At 37.4% G+C, this 17,216-nt stretch overlaps 1 protein-coding gene across 1 annotated transcript in view; it reads right to left on the minus strand.

The window, feature by feature from the left end:
* Positions 1-9,111, minus strand: part of golga7bb (golgin A7 family, member Bb) — a 13,154-nt gene extending 4,043 nt beyond the window's left edge. The window contains exons 1-2 of the mRNA XM_037696337.1: positions 8,941-9,111; positions 6,266-6,418 (exon numbers count right to left, since the gene is read on the minus strand). Coding sequence (XP_037552265.1) covers positions 6,266-6,418; positions 8,941-9,111 — 324 coding nt within the window. The remainder of the gene's footprint in view (positions 1-6,265; positions 6,419-8,940) is intronic.
* Positions 9,112-17,216: the final 8,105 nt, after the last annotated feature.

Raw genomic sequence — 17,216 nt, forward strand, 5'->3', positions numbered from 1 at the left:
ATATATATATATATATATATATATATATATATATATACAGTAGGGCAGCAGGTGGTGCAACTGGTAGAGCTGCTGCCTCTCAGCGAGCAGGTCCTTGGTTCAAACCCCGGTCCCGGGGCCTTCTGGGTGGAGTTTGCATGTTCTCTTCGTGCATGCGTGGGTTTTCTCCGGGTGCTCCGGATTCCTCCCACAGACTAAAAACATGCATGTTAGGCTGCTATGAGTAACGACTAATCCTACAAGGCTAATTTAGAAAAAGAACATATTCACCTTTTACTGCTGTCAACAATAAGAGTTGGAGCTGCCATTTCTGAGAGCTAGCCAAGACCTTCCAGAATATCATCCCAATTCTCAGAACAAGCAGGTCCTCTAACTCCTTAGGATTCCTGGCTTCTCTCAGGAGCTACTGTAGATCTGCCAGTCCAGCAGTTTCCAGTTGGATTAAGGTCTGGCTAAAAGTTAGCTTGGCTAGTTGGCTACAAGGAAGCTTCTGGACTTACTGCTGCTGTATTCTCCACTCAATTTATCTTCTTATGCATATCTTTTTTGAGATTCAGAAGGTCTTGGCCACAGTGTTCATTTGAATGTTTTTGGTTAATAATATAATTTGTGATAAAAATTAAACATGTTAAAAAGATAAAATATGATCTTATCAAAGGAAATATTTTACATAAACGTTTGTTTATCGTGAATTAACTGCCAACAACAAAAAAGTTTCACATGCAACAAAAGATATGAAAAGCTGAACAATGCAGCTTCAGATCAACAAGCTGATGATTTTACTTAATTTTTTTTTTTTTCATTTAGCCTTTATTTATCCAGGTTAGTCTCATTGAGCCACGAGAACTCATTTTCAAGAGAGACCTGTTTAGGGAGCATATGGTGGGGGTTAAGGGCCTTGCTCATGGTTCCAGAGTGGGACGAATGAGGGTGGGGGCAAGTGTGAGCGTTTCACCTACCCCACCCACAATTTTGATGTTGTCGGGGCCGGGGCGTGAACCGGCGATCTTCGGATCACAGGCCCACCTCTCTAACCTCTGCGCCACCACTCCCCAAAACAGTTGAGTCTTTAAGCAGTACTCTCAAGAAAAACTGTCACAATGATCAGTCATATCACATCCAGTACAGAATGTTGACACTTTTAAAGGATGCAAATTTTATGTACACCAATGACAATGCTTAAACCAATAATTAATGGCTTGCACAATCAGATTTATTCATTTTTTTAATTGCATGGTACCAAAACCACCTGAACAGTGTTTTTGAACAAAGTTCTCTGCATAATAAAGTTCTGTTTAAAGAAAAAAGACATTGCCAAGATTTTGAATTGTAAACGCCTGCACAGTGCTTCAGACATTTTTAAATAAACGGAGTGAAGTTGTCCAAATGTCTTAAGATTTCCTAAAACAAGATTTAAAAACATTTTTGGAAGTCACGTTGGGAAATCAAGTCTCCCAGATGAAAAATTAGAGAACTCATTTACACATACAGGTTTAGGAGGAACAAACACTGATACTTGTTGCAACAAACACATTGCCAAAGCCACATTGTGCAACAAAATTCTGTAGTGACAGCATCTTGGCTAATTTGTCCTTCCTCCAGTCTAAACTAGTCTCCCACTGAAACCATTTAATAATATGAAAAAATATATATATCAACCCCAAACAGTTGAGCAACTGAAATTCAATGGGAACAAAACCTTTGATTTCTGCACAGCTGCAGAAAGAAAAGCTTTGCAGAGAGTGGTGAAGGCTGCACAGAAGATGTTGGAGTCAGTCTCCCCACCATCACAGACATCTACACCTCCAGATGCAGGAAGAGAGCCATCTGCATCATGAAGGACCCCACTCACCCAGCACACACACTTTTTGTCCTGCTTCCCTCAGGAAGGAGGTTAAGGAGCATTAAGTGTAGAACCACTAGACTGAGGAACAGCTTATACCCTGAGGCTGTTAGACTCATGAATCCCTAGTCAGAATAATCACTGAAAAAAAATCACACCATGTTGCTGCTGATCTGTTTCAACGTTGATGTGTTCGTGCGTGCTCATCTGCTTACACGGACTCATGTTCAGGTTTGTGCTGATGTTCGACGTAATGATTTTATGCTATTAGTGCTTAGTGTATATTTAGTTGATATCCTGATGCATGCTCAATAATCCAGGTAGAAACATCCAAAAAAGTTCAATCTGGTCCTCTGGACATTCAAAAAAACAAAAAACAAAACAAAGCAAAAAAATGTAGAAACGTTTCGTCTCTCATCCGAGAGACTTCCTCTGTCTGAGGTGCTGTATTCAGCTCAGTCTCTTAAATAGCACCTTCTCAGAGTGGATCAACCAGTTTTGCTGCTGACAACCAAACCCCTTCCCAGAAAAGGTTTGATTAGTGATTTTAAGTCTTCTGTGTTTGGTGTAGATAAGATGTTTTTCCCTGGTTTCATAAGTATGTTGTGGACCACTTATTGGGATGAGCTCAGTTAATCTATTATTAGTTTAATTTACAATTTGAAACATCAAACATGCGTTATGATACACATTTAATTCTGTTAGCCGAAGAAGACCACAGCGATGAACTAGATGGAATGTGGGTGCATTATACTCGGACCATGACACGGCTCTTATTATCTTCTTTTGAAGGCTTTCAAGTTTCTTAAGATAACTAGGTATATAACGTTACAGTATGTAAAGTGTGGTTCAATGAGAGTTTTATACATTGTTAAGAGTGTGGCTAGAGGCAAATAATATCATAATTTAAAAAACAAGTCAACGTATTTGGACAACTTTGTTAAGAGATATTAAATATGCAATTTAAAAATTAAGGACTCATCTATGTGGACCCCCAGGGATTTTGTAGAACTTACTCTCATTAATTTCTCATTTTCAATTTTGAGAATTACATGATCAATTAAAAGTTTAGATTTACTGGGTCTAAAGAGAATAAAATTTGTTTTGCTGATATTAAGAGATAACTTGTTACTCTTGAACCAGTTTTTTTTTTTTTTTTTTTTTCAGTTCTGCATTTACTATTTCCTCCAGTTCTGAAAAAAAATTTATATGAAAAAAATACAAGTTAGCATCATAAGCATAAATGACCTTATGAAATATTTTGGAAGAATTTACAAAGTCATTAATATAAATAATGAAAAGTAATGGTCCTAAGATTGAACCCTGGGGGATGAGCTTGGATCTGGACCCACATGAAGTTTTGTTTGGACCCACTTGCAAATGTTTTATTGCATTTAGCTGTATCTATTTTATGTATGCATTTTAGGTGAAGCAGCTTTTCATGTATGGTAAGTTCTTGAATTAAATATACTGTCTATTCTGTGATATACTGTCTATTCTGTGATATACTGTCTATTCTGTGATATACTGTCTATTCTGTGATATACTGTCTATTCTGTGATATACTGTATATTCTGTGATATACTGTATATTCTGTGATATACTGTATATTCTGTGATATACTGTCTATTCTGTGATATACTGTATATTCTGTGATATACTCTCTATTCTGTGATATACTGTCTATTCTGTGATATACTGTATATTCTGGATGCTTGCAAGAGAATAAATTCTTAAAGTGGACCTATCTGACTTTTAATTAAACATCACTGTTGTATTTGGACGTGCTGTTTAATTTACTATGAGTGTCAGATTCACGTTCTCTTTTGTAATTTAATCAAAGGTCACTCCAGCACTCATCCCTAACAGATTGAAACAAGAGACAAATCAACACTTTGAGCAGTGCTCCTCCAGAATGCCACAGGCCTGCTGCAGCTGCAGAATCAGCTGCTAACATGGAGACACTAGCCACTGACAAAACACAAAAGTACATTTTTATCTCTGTTGGAAATCTCTCAAGAAGTCTTATGCAAAGAAACTTCTGAACATTGAGTCAAGCTTCAACTTGGGTGGGTACTTCTTCTTATCAGTCACGGCACCATTTATAAAGTTAAACAAGTAAATAAACAACTCTCCCGTGAAGCGGAGAGTATCTGAGTATCTCAGTGGAGCAGTACTAGTTGACCGGGAGATGAAAGGTACCTCAGAGAAGAACATTTCTACATGGCTTCAACACAGCAGTAAACCTCTCTTTGTTGTTTTTCTGGTCAAGCTCAAGTTAATTTCTGCGCCGCTTTGAAAAAGAAACACAGTTGGAAGTTGTGTGAGACAGAGATCAGAACAGGGAAGTGCAGATGCATCTAAAAAACTTAGAATATTGTGGAAATGTTAAAATTTTTGTCAATCATTTCAGAAAGTGAAACTTGTATATTATGCCATTCATTACACATGGAATTAAATATTTCAAGCCTTTATTTGATTAAAAAAAACAAAAAACGTAGTGTCTGGTAAAATGAGAATATTCCACAGCCAGCTTTTGGTATTTGGTGCCTTTGTCAGTGTGGGCAGGGTCCAAGTCCTGCTGGAAATTCAAATCGGTATCTCCATAAAGCTCGTCAGCAGAAGGAAGCATGAAGTCTCTAAAATGTCCTGGTAGATGCTACATTGACTGTGGACTTCAGGAAACACAGTGGACCAACACCAGCAGAAGACATGGACCCAAACCATCACTGACAGTGGAAACTTCACACTGGACTTCAAACAACATGGATTCTAGACCTCTCCACTCTTCCTCCAGACTCTCGGACCTTGATTTCCCAAATGACATGCTAAATTTGTTCATGCTGCTGTTCGTTGCCTGAATAAACAATACACCTTTTAACAGATGTTATCCCAACAGTTCGTGTAAACCGACCTTGATTAAAGTTCATGGTTTGGCAGAGTTGTGATTCCCCTCACTCAAATAAAGACACAAATTCAATCCACTAAAATCACAATTCTGTAACATTTAGTTTCAGTTTGAATAGTGACAATACGGCAAATATTGAATAAGAATGAATAACCAGATAGTGTTATTTCAGAAGGGTAAATAATATAATATAGCTTAAAGCTTTGAGAAGGGATGTTATTCAATTTGAACTAATGTTAAAATTTATGTAAACTTTATCTCAGATTCGTGAACTAAATTAAAATCTAAAAGCCTCGCTGGCACTGAGTTGTTCTTCTCATCAGAAGAAAGATATTACTACCCGAGAGATGTCCTCATTACCCATTATGGATATGATACGAAAAGAACCTGTGGTTCACGCCGTCCCTCTTCAGGACCGCGTTCCGTTCGGCCAAGCCGTGCTCGCAACGCTTCGGGGTGTTTGAGGGCGTTCCGTGGACTTTTCTCCATTTCCAATAACTCGACCTCCGTCCAAGATGGAGGGACTGAAGCAGCAGAACCCAGCTGGTTCCTTGGACTGGCTCGGAGCCGACAATCAGCCAGTGACATCCCACTTCTGCCAACTTTGGACAACTTCATGTTAGTGCTGCTGTTCAGCGCATTGTGTTTGTACTACTAGTGCTTAGTGTATTTTTATTAACATTTTTCTTAGTTCATATCTTAGATCTTATTACTGTTTTTCTTTTACAGTTTATACTTTTGTTGGATATAGCTGGGACACCGTGTACACAATTCCGTTCCACCTCATGCACCACATGTGATGCGAATGACAATAAAGAACCTTGAATCCTTGAATATACTTTCATCTGAAAAGAGGACGCTGGACCACTGTTCAACAGTCCAGCTCTTTTTCTCCTCAGCCCACGCTGCTGACGTTGTTTCTGGTTCAGGAGTGGTTTGACTTGAGGAATGAGACATTTGTAGCTCATATCTAGGAGTTAATCCTCTGATCAGGGTGTGACACTAGGAGTTTAAAATATTGAACCTCTTCACAATATGCTAATTTTCTAAGACACTAATTTGTAATAGCGTAATGAATCTATATAATGAAACGATTGACAAAAATGGAACTTTTTCACGATATTCTAATTATTTTAGACGCTCTCGTTATCTGGAGTTTTATCTTAAACACTGGCAGGAACACAGAAAACACAAGAGGACTAATCAGGAGCTTTGTCTCTGATTGCATTATGCATGTGTGTGTTCTTGTTCAGTCTCAGAGACCAACAAACAGCAAGATCTTAGCTGTGCTGAGTTCAGCCAAGACGACAAGTTATGCGTTACACAAAGGCACACAGATGTGGCCTTTAGAGCAGAAAAATGTAAAAATAAAGGAACCCCGGAGAATCAGATCTTATCTCCATCTTCCTTTATTTCTTTATGTCAGTGAGTCTGAAAAAAATGTTTTGAGCTTACAGAATGTGTGGAAAACACAGCTGGTGTTTATTTCAGTGAACACAGATACAGTGCAGTACCTTCTCGTAGCGTGTTTCCATGCAGAGGAAGACCATGTAAGCTGTTGCACAAGCCAGACATCCTTCCAGGTACGACTGACTTCCAATTTTTTCAGCCTCCACATAATAGGAGTTCAGGGTCTTCACCGTCTGTTCAAGTAAAGCTCTCTCAATCTAAATACAAACAAACAAAGGTAAGACTATGACAAGAAGACAGCAAAAATAATATCTTTGACACAACAGGAGGCTGCTCCACCTTACAGGACAACTTACCAAACTGAAATACTGCAGTTTTATTAACCCGTTAACTACATTTCAGTTGCTGAATGCAGATAAATAAAAATATCTGATCAAAAACATGGTGGTTTGAAAGTCTGTCAGAGAAGATTTGAATAAAAGAATTTAAAAATGTATCAGAATCCTTTCCTTTTGGTCCTTTTTTGTTTTGCGCCATGCGTGTTGAATGTGTTATCAGGGTGTGAACTTCTAAAACAGTCTCCCTGTTGAACACCTTTCATATGCTTAAAAATCTAATTATCACTGACAACAGCAACTTGCAAAAATACAAGCACAGAGTAATGTTGTGTGAATAATATAGGCTATACTGAAAATGTTTTGATTATCTGTGGATCTGACAGAAACTGAATCCGTCATTGTTTTTTTTTTGTTTTTTTTCCAGCTAATTTCAGCTGTTTTTTCAACAGTTTTGTGCTACTTTCAGCTTTATTCAGCAAAGTCAAACATTTTTGTACTTCTTGAAACTTATTTCTGCTAAATTCAGCTATTTCTGCTATTCAGCTATTTTCAGCATTTCGCTATTTTTATGCTAATTTCAGCTTTTTTAGCTAATTCCACTTTTTTTTTTTTTGCAAACAAGTCAACTTTTTACAGCCTAATTCAGCAAAATCATGCTCTACCCACTTCCTTCTGGTAATTTAAGCTTATTTCTGTTTGTTTTATCTACTATTCAGCTGTTTTTTTGTAAATTTCAGCTTTTCTCAGATAATTTCAACTTTATTGTGCTAATAATTTTTTTTTTTCATTTTTCATTTACCCTTTAATTGTACAGGTAGTCTCATTGAGCCACATAACTCATTTTCAAGGGAGACCTGTTTAGGGAGCAGATGGGGGGTTAAGGACCTTGCTCATGGGCCCAGAGTGGGGCGAATGAGGGTGGGGGCACTTCACCTACCTCACCCACAATTTTGATGTTGTTGGGGCATGAAACGGCTATCTTCGGATCACAGGCCCACCTCTCTAACCTCTGCGCCACCACTCCCCAACCCAATTCCTGCCTCTTTTGGCCTTAGTGGCCACAATTGTGCTCAATCCACTTCCTTTTAGAAATTTAAGATTCTTTCTACATTTCTTCAGCTGTTTTTGGCAAATTCCTGCCTTTTTTTGCAGATAATGTCAACCTATTTGTGCACATTTCTGCTTCTTTCAGCCTTATTGTGCACTTCTCTGCTCTCTCCACTTCCTTCTAGTAATTTTAAGCTTCTTTCTGTTTGTTTTAGCTACTATTCAGTTGTTTTTGACTAATTTAAGCTTTTTGCAGATAATTTCATCTTTATTATGTTAATTTCTGCCTCTTTCAGCCTTAGTGGGCACAGTTAAGCTCACTTCACTCCATTTTGAAAATTTGAACTTTTTCTACATTTCTTTAGCTACTATTCAGCTGTTTTTGGAAAATTTCCGCTTTAAGATAATTTCCACTTCTGTTTTCATCTACTAACTTAGGCTTGTTCTTCTGTTTCAGCTACATTTCTGTATGTTTTTAGCTCATTTCAGCTGTTTTTCTGCAGGTTATTAAGCAATAAGCATCCACACTGCATTTTCACAGGAAATGCAAATTCTCAGTTCTTTGTAAAAATGTTTATTTATGTTTAGATTTATTACAAAAATTACAGGACAGATTAGTTAGGAGTATTTTCATGAACATATGCACCAACTTTAAGCCAGCATTTATCCCACCAGTGTTTTGCTCATGTATACATCAATGTAATGTGTGCATAACGTGCATAATTATCAGGCAAGTGCTACCACACCAGACTGAATATTAGTTGAATAAATACAGATCAAAATTCTCAATTTATAAAAAGAGCAATTAAAAAAGATCCCTAGTACATGATATAAATTGTTGTACTCTGTGATATACAGTTTAAAAATTGAGTAGTAAAATAACACCTAAGAATGTTTTTTTAACAAACATATAAATTATCATTTATAGAATAATTTATTAAAGATATCAGTGACAAAAGTGATGCATTTCCACTCTTTTCAAACCATTTAGTGAACAATACTGACCACTTTTCAATAGGTTTCAGTTACCGAGTCAACCAGAAGTATAGTGATGGGGCACTGAAATATAATGATTCGATCTTTAAATGAGAAAAATCGACTTTGAACTGGCTTATTTATTTGTTTATATATTTTAAATGGTAAGAAATTTAATCATTTAACCCATAAAATAGCAGCATAGTCACATCTAAATAGTTTAATTCAAAAAGATTTAACCAACTAAGTTTGCCTTGTAGGCAAATTCTGCATTAGTTTACTGTACATGAATTAGGGTTAGAAAATACAAACAAAAATGATAAAAAAATGATTTAAAAAAGAAACTTTAACATGACAATTAAGAAGACAATGTGTTGTCTTTTTGAGTTGGAGCAGGTGAGCTTGGGGCTTGTGCTCACCCTGTTGTTGAGCTCTGAGGGGAACTTGGTCTGAAATCGGCACACGGTTCCTTCGCTGTAGTCTCTCTGCAAGAACACCTTTGTTACCAACGACGCATTGTGCTGCATTTCCTGGAGGTTGTGGAACTTAGGAGACACACAAAGTTGGAAACAGTGAAGTTCAAAATACATTTGTATTATCAAAATTCATGCTCAATAATCCAGGTAAATAATCCAACAATGTTCAGTCAGGTCAACTGAACGGTTTCTTTTTTATTTTTATTTTTTGCTGAGAAGTTTTGTACTTCATCCAGAGGACTTCAGCAATCTGAGGAGCCACGAACAAACTGAGTCCCATAAGCAGCACACTCCCATAGTGGGAAAAAAAAAACCAGTTTGCTAGTGTTAAGATGTTTTCTGAGGCCCGCCCTCTCCTCCATCAAATCCTCTGAGGCAGCCATAGTCAAAGAGGTTCAAAACATCAAAGTTCATGCTCAGTAATCCAGGTAATAATCCAACAATCTTCAATCAGGTCATCAGTACATCTGTGCTACTTAAAGAATACATTCTTAAAATTCTTAGCAAAACTGCAGCAACAAACTGGTTGATCCACTCTGAGAAGGTGCTATTTATAAGACTGAGCTGAATACAGCACCTCAGATTGAAGAAGTCTTTCGGATGAAAGATGAAACGTTTCTACTTTTTAATTTTTTTATTTTTGGTTTTGTTTTGCTTTGTTTTGTTTTTGAATATCCAGAGGGCCAGATTTAACTTTTTTAGATTAAAAAATGTATCTTCACTTTGGCCACTCCCTGGATAAATTAGAAATAAATATTAAAGGCTTCCACTGGAATAAGCTTAAATTGAAGCCTAAGTAACTTAGTCCATTGTACAGAAAGGTTTTTCAATAGGAATCAGTGTGTAACTGTTAGAAAATTAATACTTTTTAAACTGGTTGTACTATGGTTGATAACAAAAGTGCAACAGTCTACTCAGTTAAAAACACATTTTAAATTTTACTATGTCAGCAACAAAGTTTATAGTACTTAATACTTGCAGTGGATTTTTTTCAGCATCAACAGGCCCAGTTGCAGGAACAACACCCTGAAGACTCCTCCTTCCAGCACTTTGGCAGTGAGCTGTCCGTTTTACACCCAAACAGCCAGAGTAAACTTGTCCACTGCTGAGCTAAATTACTTCCATCAAGGGGATGGCAATTAGTGACACGTTAGAGCAGAAAAAACTGTAAGGGGGAGTAAGAAATGCAGTAAATGTTGTATTTTTTTTCAGAAGATTGCTCAAATTTTGTGCAGCTTTTCTGTGAGTTTGAGTTTGGCAAGCTGCAGGAATGTTGTTATTATTGGAAGGTAGTACGTTCATGTAAGCAGACAGAGCACAGAGCCAGTCTTTCATCTCTATATGAAGCCAGCCTACATCACTCAGAGCCAGGAATAGCATCTAAGGTCCTATTTTCATCTGCTATCAGCCACAATCATCTCACTGATGGAGCTTTTAATATCCTTCTCTTTGCTTTCTCTGTTTGTCTAACACATTCTCTGTTTTTAAAGCGTCATGATAAATCAGTCGTTGGAATAAGAGGCGCAGTCTTCAGCACATGGTCGTGCATTGTTTATCTAAGATAGAATCAGCGGGATGAACGACAGCCACTTTACATTAATAATACAGGCCCGTTGTTTCTGACGGCAGGTGAAAATGAGTTCAAGTGCAAAACTTCTGTCATATCCATTGAGATGGTTTCAAATTGAACTGTTCACCAATAAATTAAAACACATAGTGTGTTCAAACTGCTGACGTTATGCTGTTATCATTTCTCTGTTGCTGAGAGAAAAGTAGCGCATTGTTTTAATGCATGATCAAATACTTTTTACAGCTTAATCTGTTTAAATGCACTCTGAACAACCAGACAGCTTGTACTTGGCTGCTGCATCAGTGACTTGTTCAAGGATTTGTCTTGTGCTGCTATATTCGGTCTTTTTCTATTTAAAATATGAAACTAAACATTTTCTGTTTGCTCACTGCTCATGTTTACCTCTTCAAGGTTCAAATTTAGCCTTTTCCTTCATCTAAATTTGGTGATGTTAAAGTATCAAATGGATGTTTTTTTCTCACCATTCCCCCTAGACATCATGGCTTTTTTTTTATATTTGTTTTGGCATTGATTGCAACAAAGTAAAATATGAAAGTTGACTAATAAACAACCGGAGGACTCTCTGATCCACATAATAAAGTACACAAATCCAGCAATGAGGACATAAAGGATCCACACTTTGTTGTATGTTTGTAGAGTAATTCCACTCTAAACAGTGGACTAAAGTAGAACATTTTTTCATAAATTTACATGTGTTTATAAAAAAACAACAACTAACAGCCGAATGTATTACCCAGTTAAATCCACAGATTATCACTATACAGTAGTCCCTTGCTTTTCCGAACCCTGAAACCCCTCGATAAGTCCCCCCCCCCCCCCCCCCCGCAAAGTAGGAATAGTAGTACAAGTAGTATTTTAAACCCTTCCCACACTCTTGCAATATTCTAAACAATGTTTCTAAACTCTAAATGCTTTAAAAGAGCACAGAATGTCATGATTTTAGCTCCCTGCCTCCGCTGCTCTCAGCCACCTGCAAGTGTTCTTGGCCACGCCCACTTCTATGCTCTGCATGGCGAACAGCTGCAGGAAGTTGCAGCAGGAAGCTTATCCTGCAGCTCAGGGCTGCACAAAGGTGCAGCAGTTGCTAAATGATGTAAAATAATTTATTTTAAATAAAAATTCCATGCCGATCGTGCGGCTCATCCATCAATCAGCCAGTTGCGTGTCATGTCCAATCTTACTTTGAAAAAACCGCGATAGAGCGAGTCCACGATAATGAACTGCGACGTAGCGAGAGACTACTGTATATGTTAGTGAAAGTGCTATATGTTGTCATGATTATGATACAATTTGTTCTCTTCTTTTGACCCATAATGCATATGAAACGCACACAAGTGGAGCAGCGGCAGTGGCTGCCTTGCTCATAGACACCCCAGTATGTGGGCTTGGTGAGGAATCAAATCTGCAACTTTCCAGTCCCATGGTGGCTTTCCTACCACTTCACCACAGCCACCAGAGGAGTGTCAATTACCATTCTGTTAAAATGTTTCACCCTGTATCTTGTCAGGCAGCACAGAAATAAAAGCAAACAAAATATACACCAACTGAGAGGCTCAGTGTGCTGTAACTATAGTTATAGTACATCACACAACATAAACAAACATTGCAAAATCTGTGAGAACACTTTGGAAATCAATGGGATTTAGACAAAACAACTGAGAAATTGCAGCCTTCTTTGAAGCTCTATGGCTCAGCAATATTTTGCAGTACAAACCTCATTCAAACTTTGAATGTGTCACAAAATAATTGAACTTTCCAAGTCTGAAATGGCATTTTGACATATTTTATGGTTTTCCTACAATCACAGTTTATGTTTTATGTTGTTCACTGATTTGACAACAAAATGTTCAACTGACAGTTAATGATGTCACACACTAACAATTGAATTGTCTAAAAGGTTCACTTTTTTTGCAAACAAACTCTTCTTACTCTACAATTCCTTTTGGAACAAACACAAATAATAATAAAAATATGATTTTTTTACCTTTTTTCACTCAGTGTTTGTCTCTCTCTCCTAAAGTATTTGTGATTTTCTCCCCAATACCCCCTGAAAGAAGAAAATGCTCAGCCAGGCTTCTACAGACTTTAGTCATATTTCAGGTCAAACCCCTGTTTGAACCTAAAATGTCTTTTTAATGTGTCTTATTCCCTACATAAAACACTAGAAACATCAAAATTCACATTTGTGACCATCAGAATCTTTTGCCATTCACAGTTGAAAAACTTTAAAGATCTGAGTTTTTGCACAGTACATGTTTGATCATCTTATATTCAGCTTTGTCTGTGTAAATGAACATATATCTGTGAGATATTATTCATAAATTAAACGGATTCTTTCATTTTTCTGGACTGAATTCTATCGTGCATTGAACGATTAAATGTGACGTGAGACGTTAATTTTCTTTGACCCATCAAAATGCATGCGGTCATTTATTAACAGAATCAAAGTTTAACATCAAACATTTACATTAATTTGGCAACATTGATTTCAACAACAACAACATAGCTTAGTTAGCAAGCTTTACAATTAGGAAACCATACGGCCATGGTTTCCCTTGCAACTTTAAACCAACAGACATTTCTGAAAATATCTGGATGATTTACTGGCAAGATAGAAGAGTTTTAAAGATGGGAAATGAAGTTTAAATGGAGAGAAAGGATGGATGAGGGAATAGGTGTCTGTATCAGAACGGCACTCTCCATTAGATCCCAGCTTCCTCGGTACACTTAGGTAGTGGAAATCGACTCTTTACCTGTAGAAGATGTCTCCACTGGCACGGAGTTCCATTTAACGCCACCTTTCCAGCGTCTCCGTAGGAACAGCTGTGAATCGTCCGAAGTAGTGACGGAACTTCGTTTGACACACGTTCACCTCACGGGTGGACTCACATGAGGAGTAAGTCCGTCAGAGGCTCCACTCAGATGTGGAAGATTTCATAATTCCCACGAGACTCGGAAGAACTTCGGATCATGTCTGGAACCTCCTGTTCTCTCCAGCACTTTTCTGTTCGGTTCTGCCCTCCGAACCGAACTGCTCTCCCTCCGCACTGGTTGGAACTAGGAAGTGTCGACATTTAAAGAGTTCTGTTTCCGGTTCATTTGGGAAGTCCTGATTGGCTCGCAACGAACCAACAGGGTGTGGTCTTAGTGATGTAAGAGGTTATTAAAAGTCAAGGTGAAGATTAGATTGTTTAAGAACAGACAGAAAAATGTTTTGAAGAAACCGAGACTTCGTGGAGTCAGTTCTCTCATATCTGTCTGAAAAAGTTAAACATGACATTTCTTTCCAGTAAACATGTAGTTGACCGAAACTTGACCTTTGACCAACTTACACTTGCTCATTTCAGACAGAAGATCAAGAAAATGAATAATTACTCTGTAACAGACCTTAACTTGATTTCTACTTTGAATGAGGATTAAAAATCATTAATACTGTTTCACAGTTGATTTAAAATGAGTAGTTCACTTCAACATTTAAAATGGTTTGAACTAAACACACTTTGATTATCAAGGCATTTGTAAAATAGTAATGATAATAAAAAAGAGAGTGTTCTTTCAATTGATCAGTGCAGGACACTTAGAAAGTCTCTGGATGGACTTGATTTTGTGTTTCTGGACTCAAATCAATGAAATACAGTTCTTGTCCCAGGAAGGCCCTCAAGGTCAGGATTTGACCTGAGGCTTAGTTCACTACATCTGCCTCTCTTTATGTAACTTGGTAACGAGGGAGTGACAGACACACATGAGCAGTGGTGGAGAAAGTACTCAAACACTGTACTTAAGTAAAAGTACAAATAAACAGACAAAAATGTACTCTAGTTAAAGTAGAAGTACCACATTAATGTTTTTACTTACGTAAAAGTAAATAAGTTCTTGCATTTAAAAATACTTGAAGTATTAAAAGTAAAAGTACTTGCTGAATGTATTACCAATAATGCAATGGTCTACAATATCATTAAGTGCGCCTACCGTATGTATATTTTCTGTAATACATTAATAGTGTTGAGCCATTTTAATGAACGATGCTGCAGAAAATACATGTTTTTATTGTGTTTACTCTGTGACACAGTTCACACTTGGACTTGTGATTCTGTGGGTCAGAATTTCAGGGATGACATGAAGAGTTAAATGTCATTAATCAAAATAAGAAAGAGGAATGATTATACTTATGCAAGTTTTTATTAACACAAATCAAAACCGATGTGTCATTTTAACTGCAGTAAACACATTGAAGTAAAAGTTGTCTGCCTGAAAAAAGAAGCATTAGATCTAACAAAGGAACAGGTTCTGATCATTTCAACTCCAGTTTGTCATCATCTCTTGTTAAAATACTGTCTATTCAACCTTGTATTGGGTCAGTATTGAACAATATTTTAACTTCCTGACACCATTTTCAAAACTTGGACCTGAGTGTCGAGACGTTTGGAGACATCTCTTGTCTTCTAACATCATGAACTGACACATTTTAATATTGCAGCAAGAATTTCTTGTTCAAGTTCAGAAGAAGTTGGTTTTCAAAGTTTTTTTGAGTCCAGTCTGGCTCTTTTGGGAAATAAAATCTGTCCTGCTGTATTGAATAATCTTTCAATAATCTTTCAATAATCTTTCAATAAGGCCATCGATGGTGCGTATCTTCTGGCTGACTCTCCGTGGTGGAATCCATTTTGGGTGTTAGCAGTGCTATGGGTGTGCCCAGTTCAATGACATATATACTAGAATATACGGCATTGGTCCAGCTCTTCTTGAAGGTTGGTCTAACGTTACCTGCCCACTTTGCAGTGATTCGATGGACCTACTCCATTGGTTACTTTCAAACTAATGAACAAATGAAAAAAAAAAAACGCAACGTGGATTCAACTTGTAACACAACACATTATATAAATGTAGTGTAGTAGAAAGTACAGATACTTGATGTAAAACGTAGTGGAGTACAAGACAAAAGTACTCACGTTTAATTCTACTTAAGTAAAATCCAGATACATGTAAATTGTACTTAAGTGCAATAACAAAGTAATTGTACTTAGTTATATCCCACCACTGCACATGAGTGGTTACCATGGTGACACCTAATGAGCCATTAAAAGCAGTTTAAATATATATTTGGATTTTGATTTTATTTACACTTCTTACTCAGCCTATTTGTCAAAATACAAATTATTTTTAATATTATAAAGTCCTGTTGGAATTTTGATCAGTAGCTGCATCGGTACTCTTCAGAAATGTATTTTCTTTTCATTCTTCCACTGTAGTGACATCTCTTTATTACTTTGGTTTGGGTTGACGTGTTGTGTTACTTAACTAAGTTGCTCCGATTTAAGGAGCAGACGGTGATAACGTGGGCAATTGCCGCTGCCAGTGGGCAGGCATTACACATATGGTGCACTCAGACAATTACAGCATGGACAGTGAAGGCACTCAATCTGAGATATTTCATGTTACTCACCTTCAACTCTTTCAGTATTCCTCTTACAGACAGTTCTTGATTTTTCTATCTTCATACTACTGTATGTCTGGTCTCTTGGGATTGATGTAATTTCTATCGATAAGGTGGTCTGGTCAGAAGTGTAGAAGTTATTGGTTCAGAAATCAATGTTTACAAGCACTGTGGATGATTTGTATATTTGAAAGATGAACTCAGCTTCAACAGGGAACTCAGACTCTGTAAGTCTCTTTTTGGCACATCCCTTCCTTCCAAAAATCATACTGTAAGCCAAAGTGAGCCTGAGGAAGGACTGGAAGTAATAGACTTCCTGGATGCTCATGGGTTATTCAGGTAGATTACTGGGTAACATCACACTGTGTTTTGCTGCTGACATGACATGCCGCCATAGCATATGCCATATGAGTAAAAGCATGAACTGAAACATGTGCTCATATTTTGACCCAATATCTGATGGGAACAAACTGCATCATCCCTGTCGCATTAAATATGCTGTGGATAAATGATGGGCTGCAAGGTGAAAATCTGTCCAGGCCCACACACTCACACATAAACACAAAATGTGTTATTGTGAATGATGTGTTTCTGAACATATGTGTTTATGTTAGTTTGAGCAATTGATGGCAATTAGAACAAAATCCTGGTAGACCAGAGGCGATCAGAGCCACAACTGATCTCATGTAAAATATAAAATAAACTAAACATCCAGTTTCCTATCTGTTGCATTTTACCTGCAGTGATGTTGTGTTGGAGTTCCTGCTCTACTAACTGAATGCATTCTGGTGTACGCAGCTCTCGTGCACACTGCTCACACTCATGCATGCATGCATGACTGTGCTCTACCAAACATGCAATGTAGAAAATGTGTCCTCTAGTGAGATCTCTGTGACAAATAGAGCAGCTCTGTCTTCTGCATCACGTGACATCAAGGACACTGAGGATTGTGGGGGTAGGTGATGCTGGTCTGAGGCCTACGAGGCATTACTGTTGCTAAAAATACTTCTGTGAATTTAGTTTCAGGCAACTAGTTGTTCAAACTGACCCTGTCTGAACAATTTTGAAGATACAGGTTTTTATTTTAAACTTAATGATGAATTAAAGCTGCATTAAGTGTAGTCTATGTGAGACGTGGGTATACGGAGTGTACCCACTAGAAAATCTTGGCAAATTCAGTATATCCACTTAAAA

The sequence above is a fragment of the Nematolebias whitei genome, chromosome 1 (assembly GCF_014905685.2).
Source record: "Nematolebias whitei isolate Nwh7 chromosome 1, NemWhi1, whole genome shotgun sequence".
Lineage (NCBI taxonomy): Eukaryota > Metazoa > Chordata > Actinopteri > Cyprinodontiformes > Rivulidae > Nematolebias > Nematolebias whitei.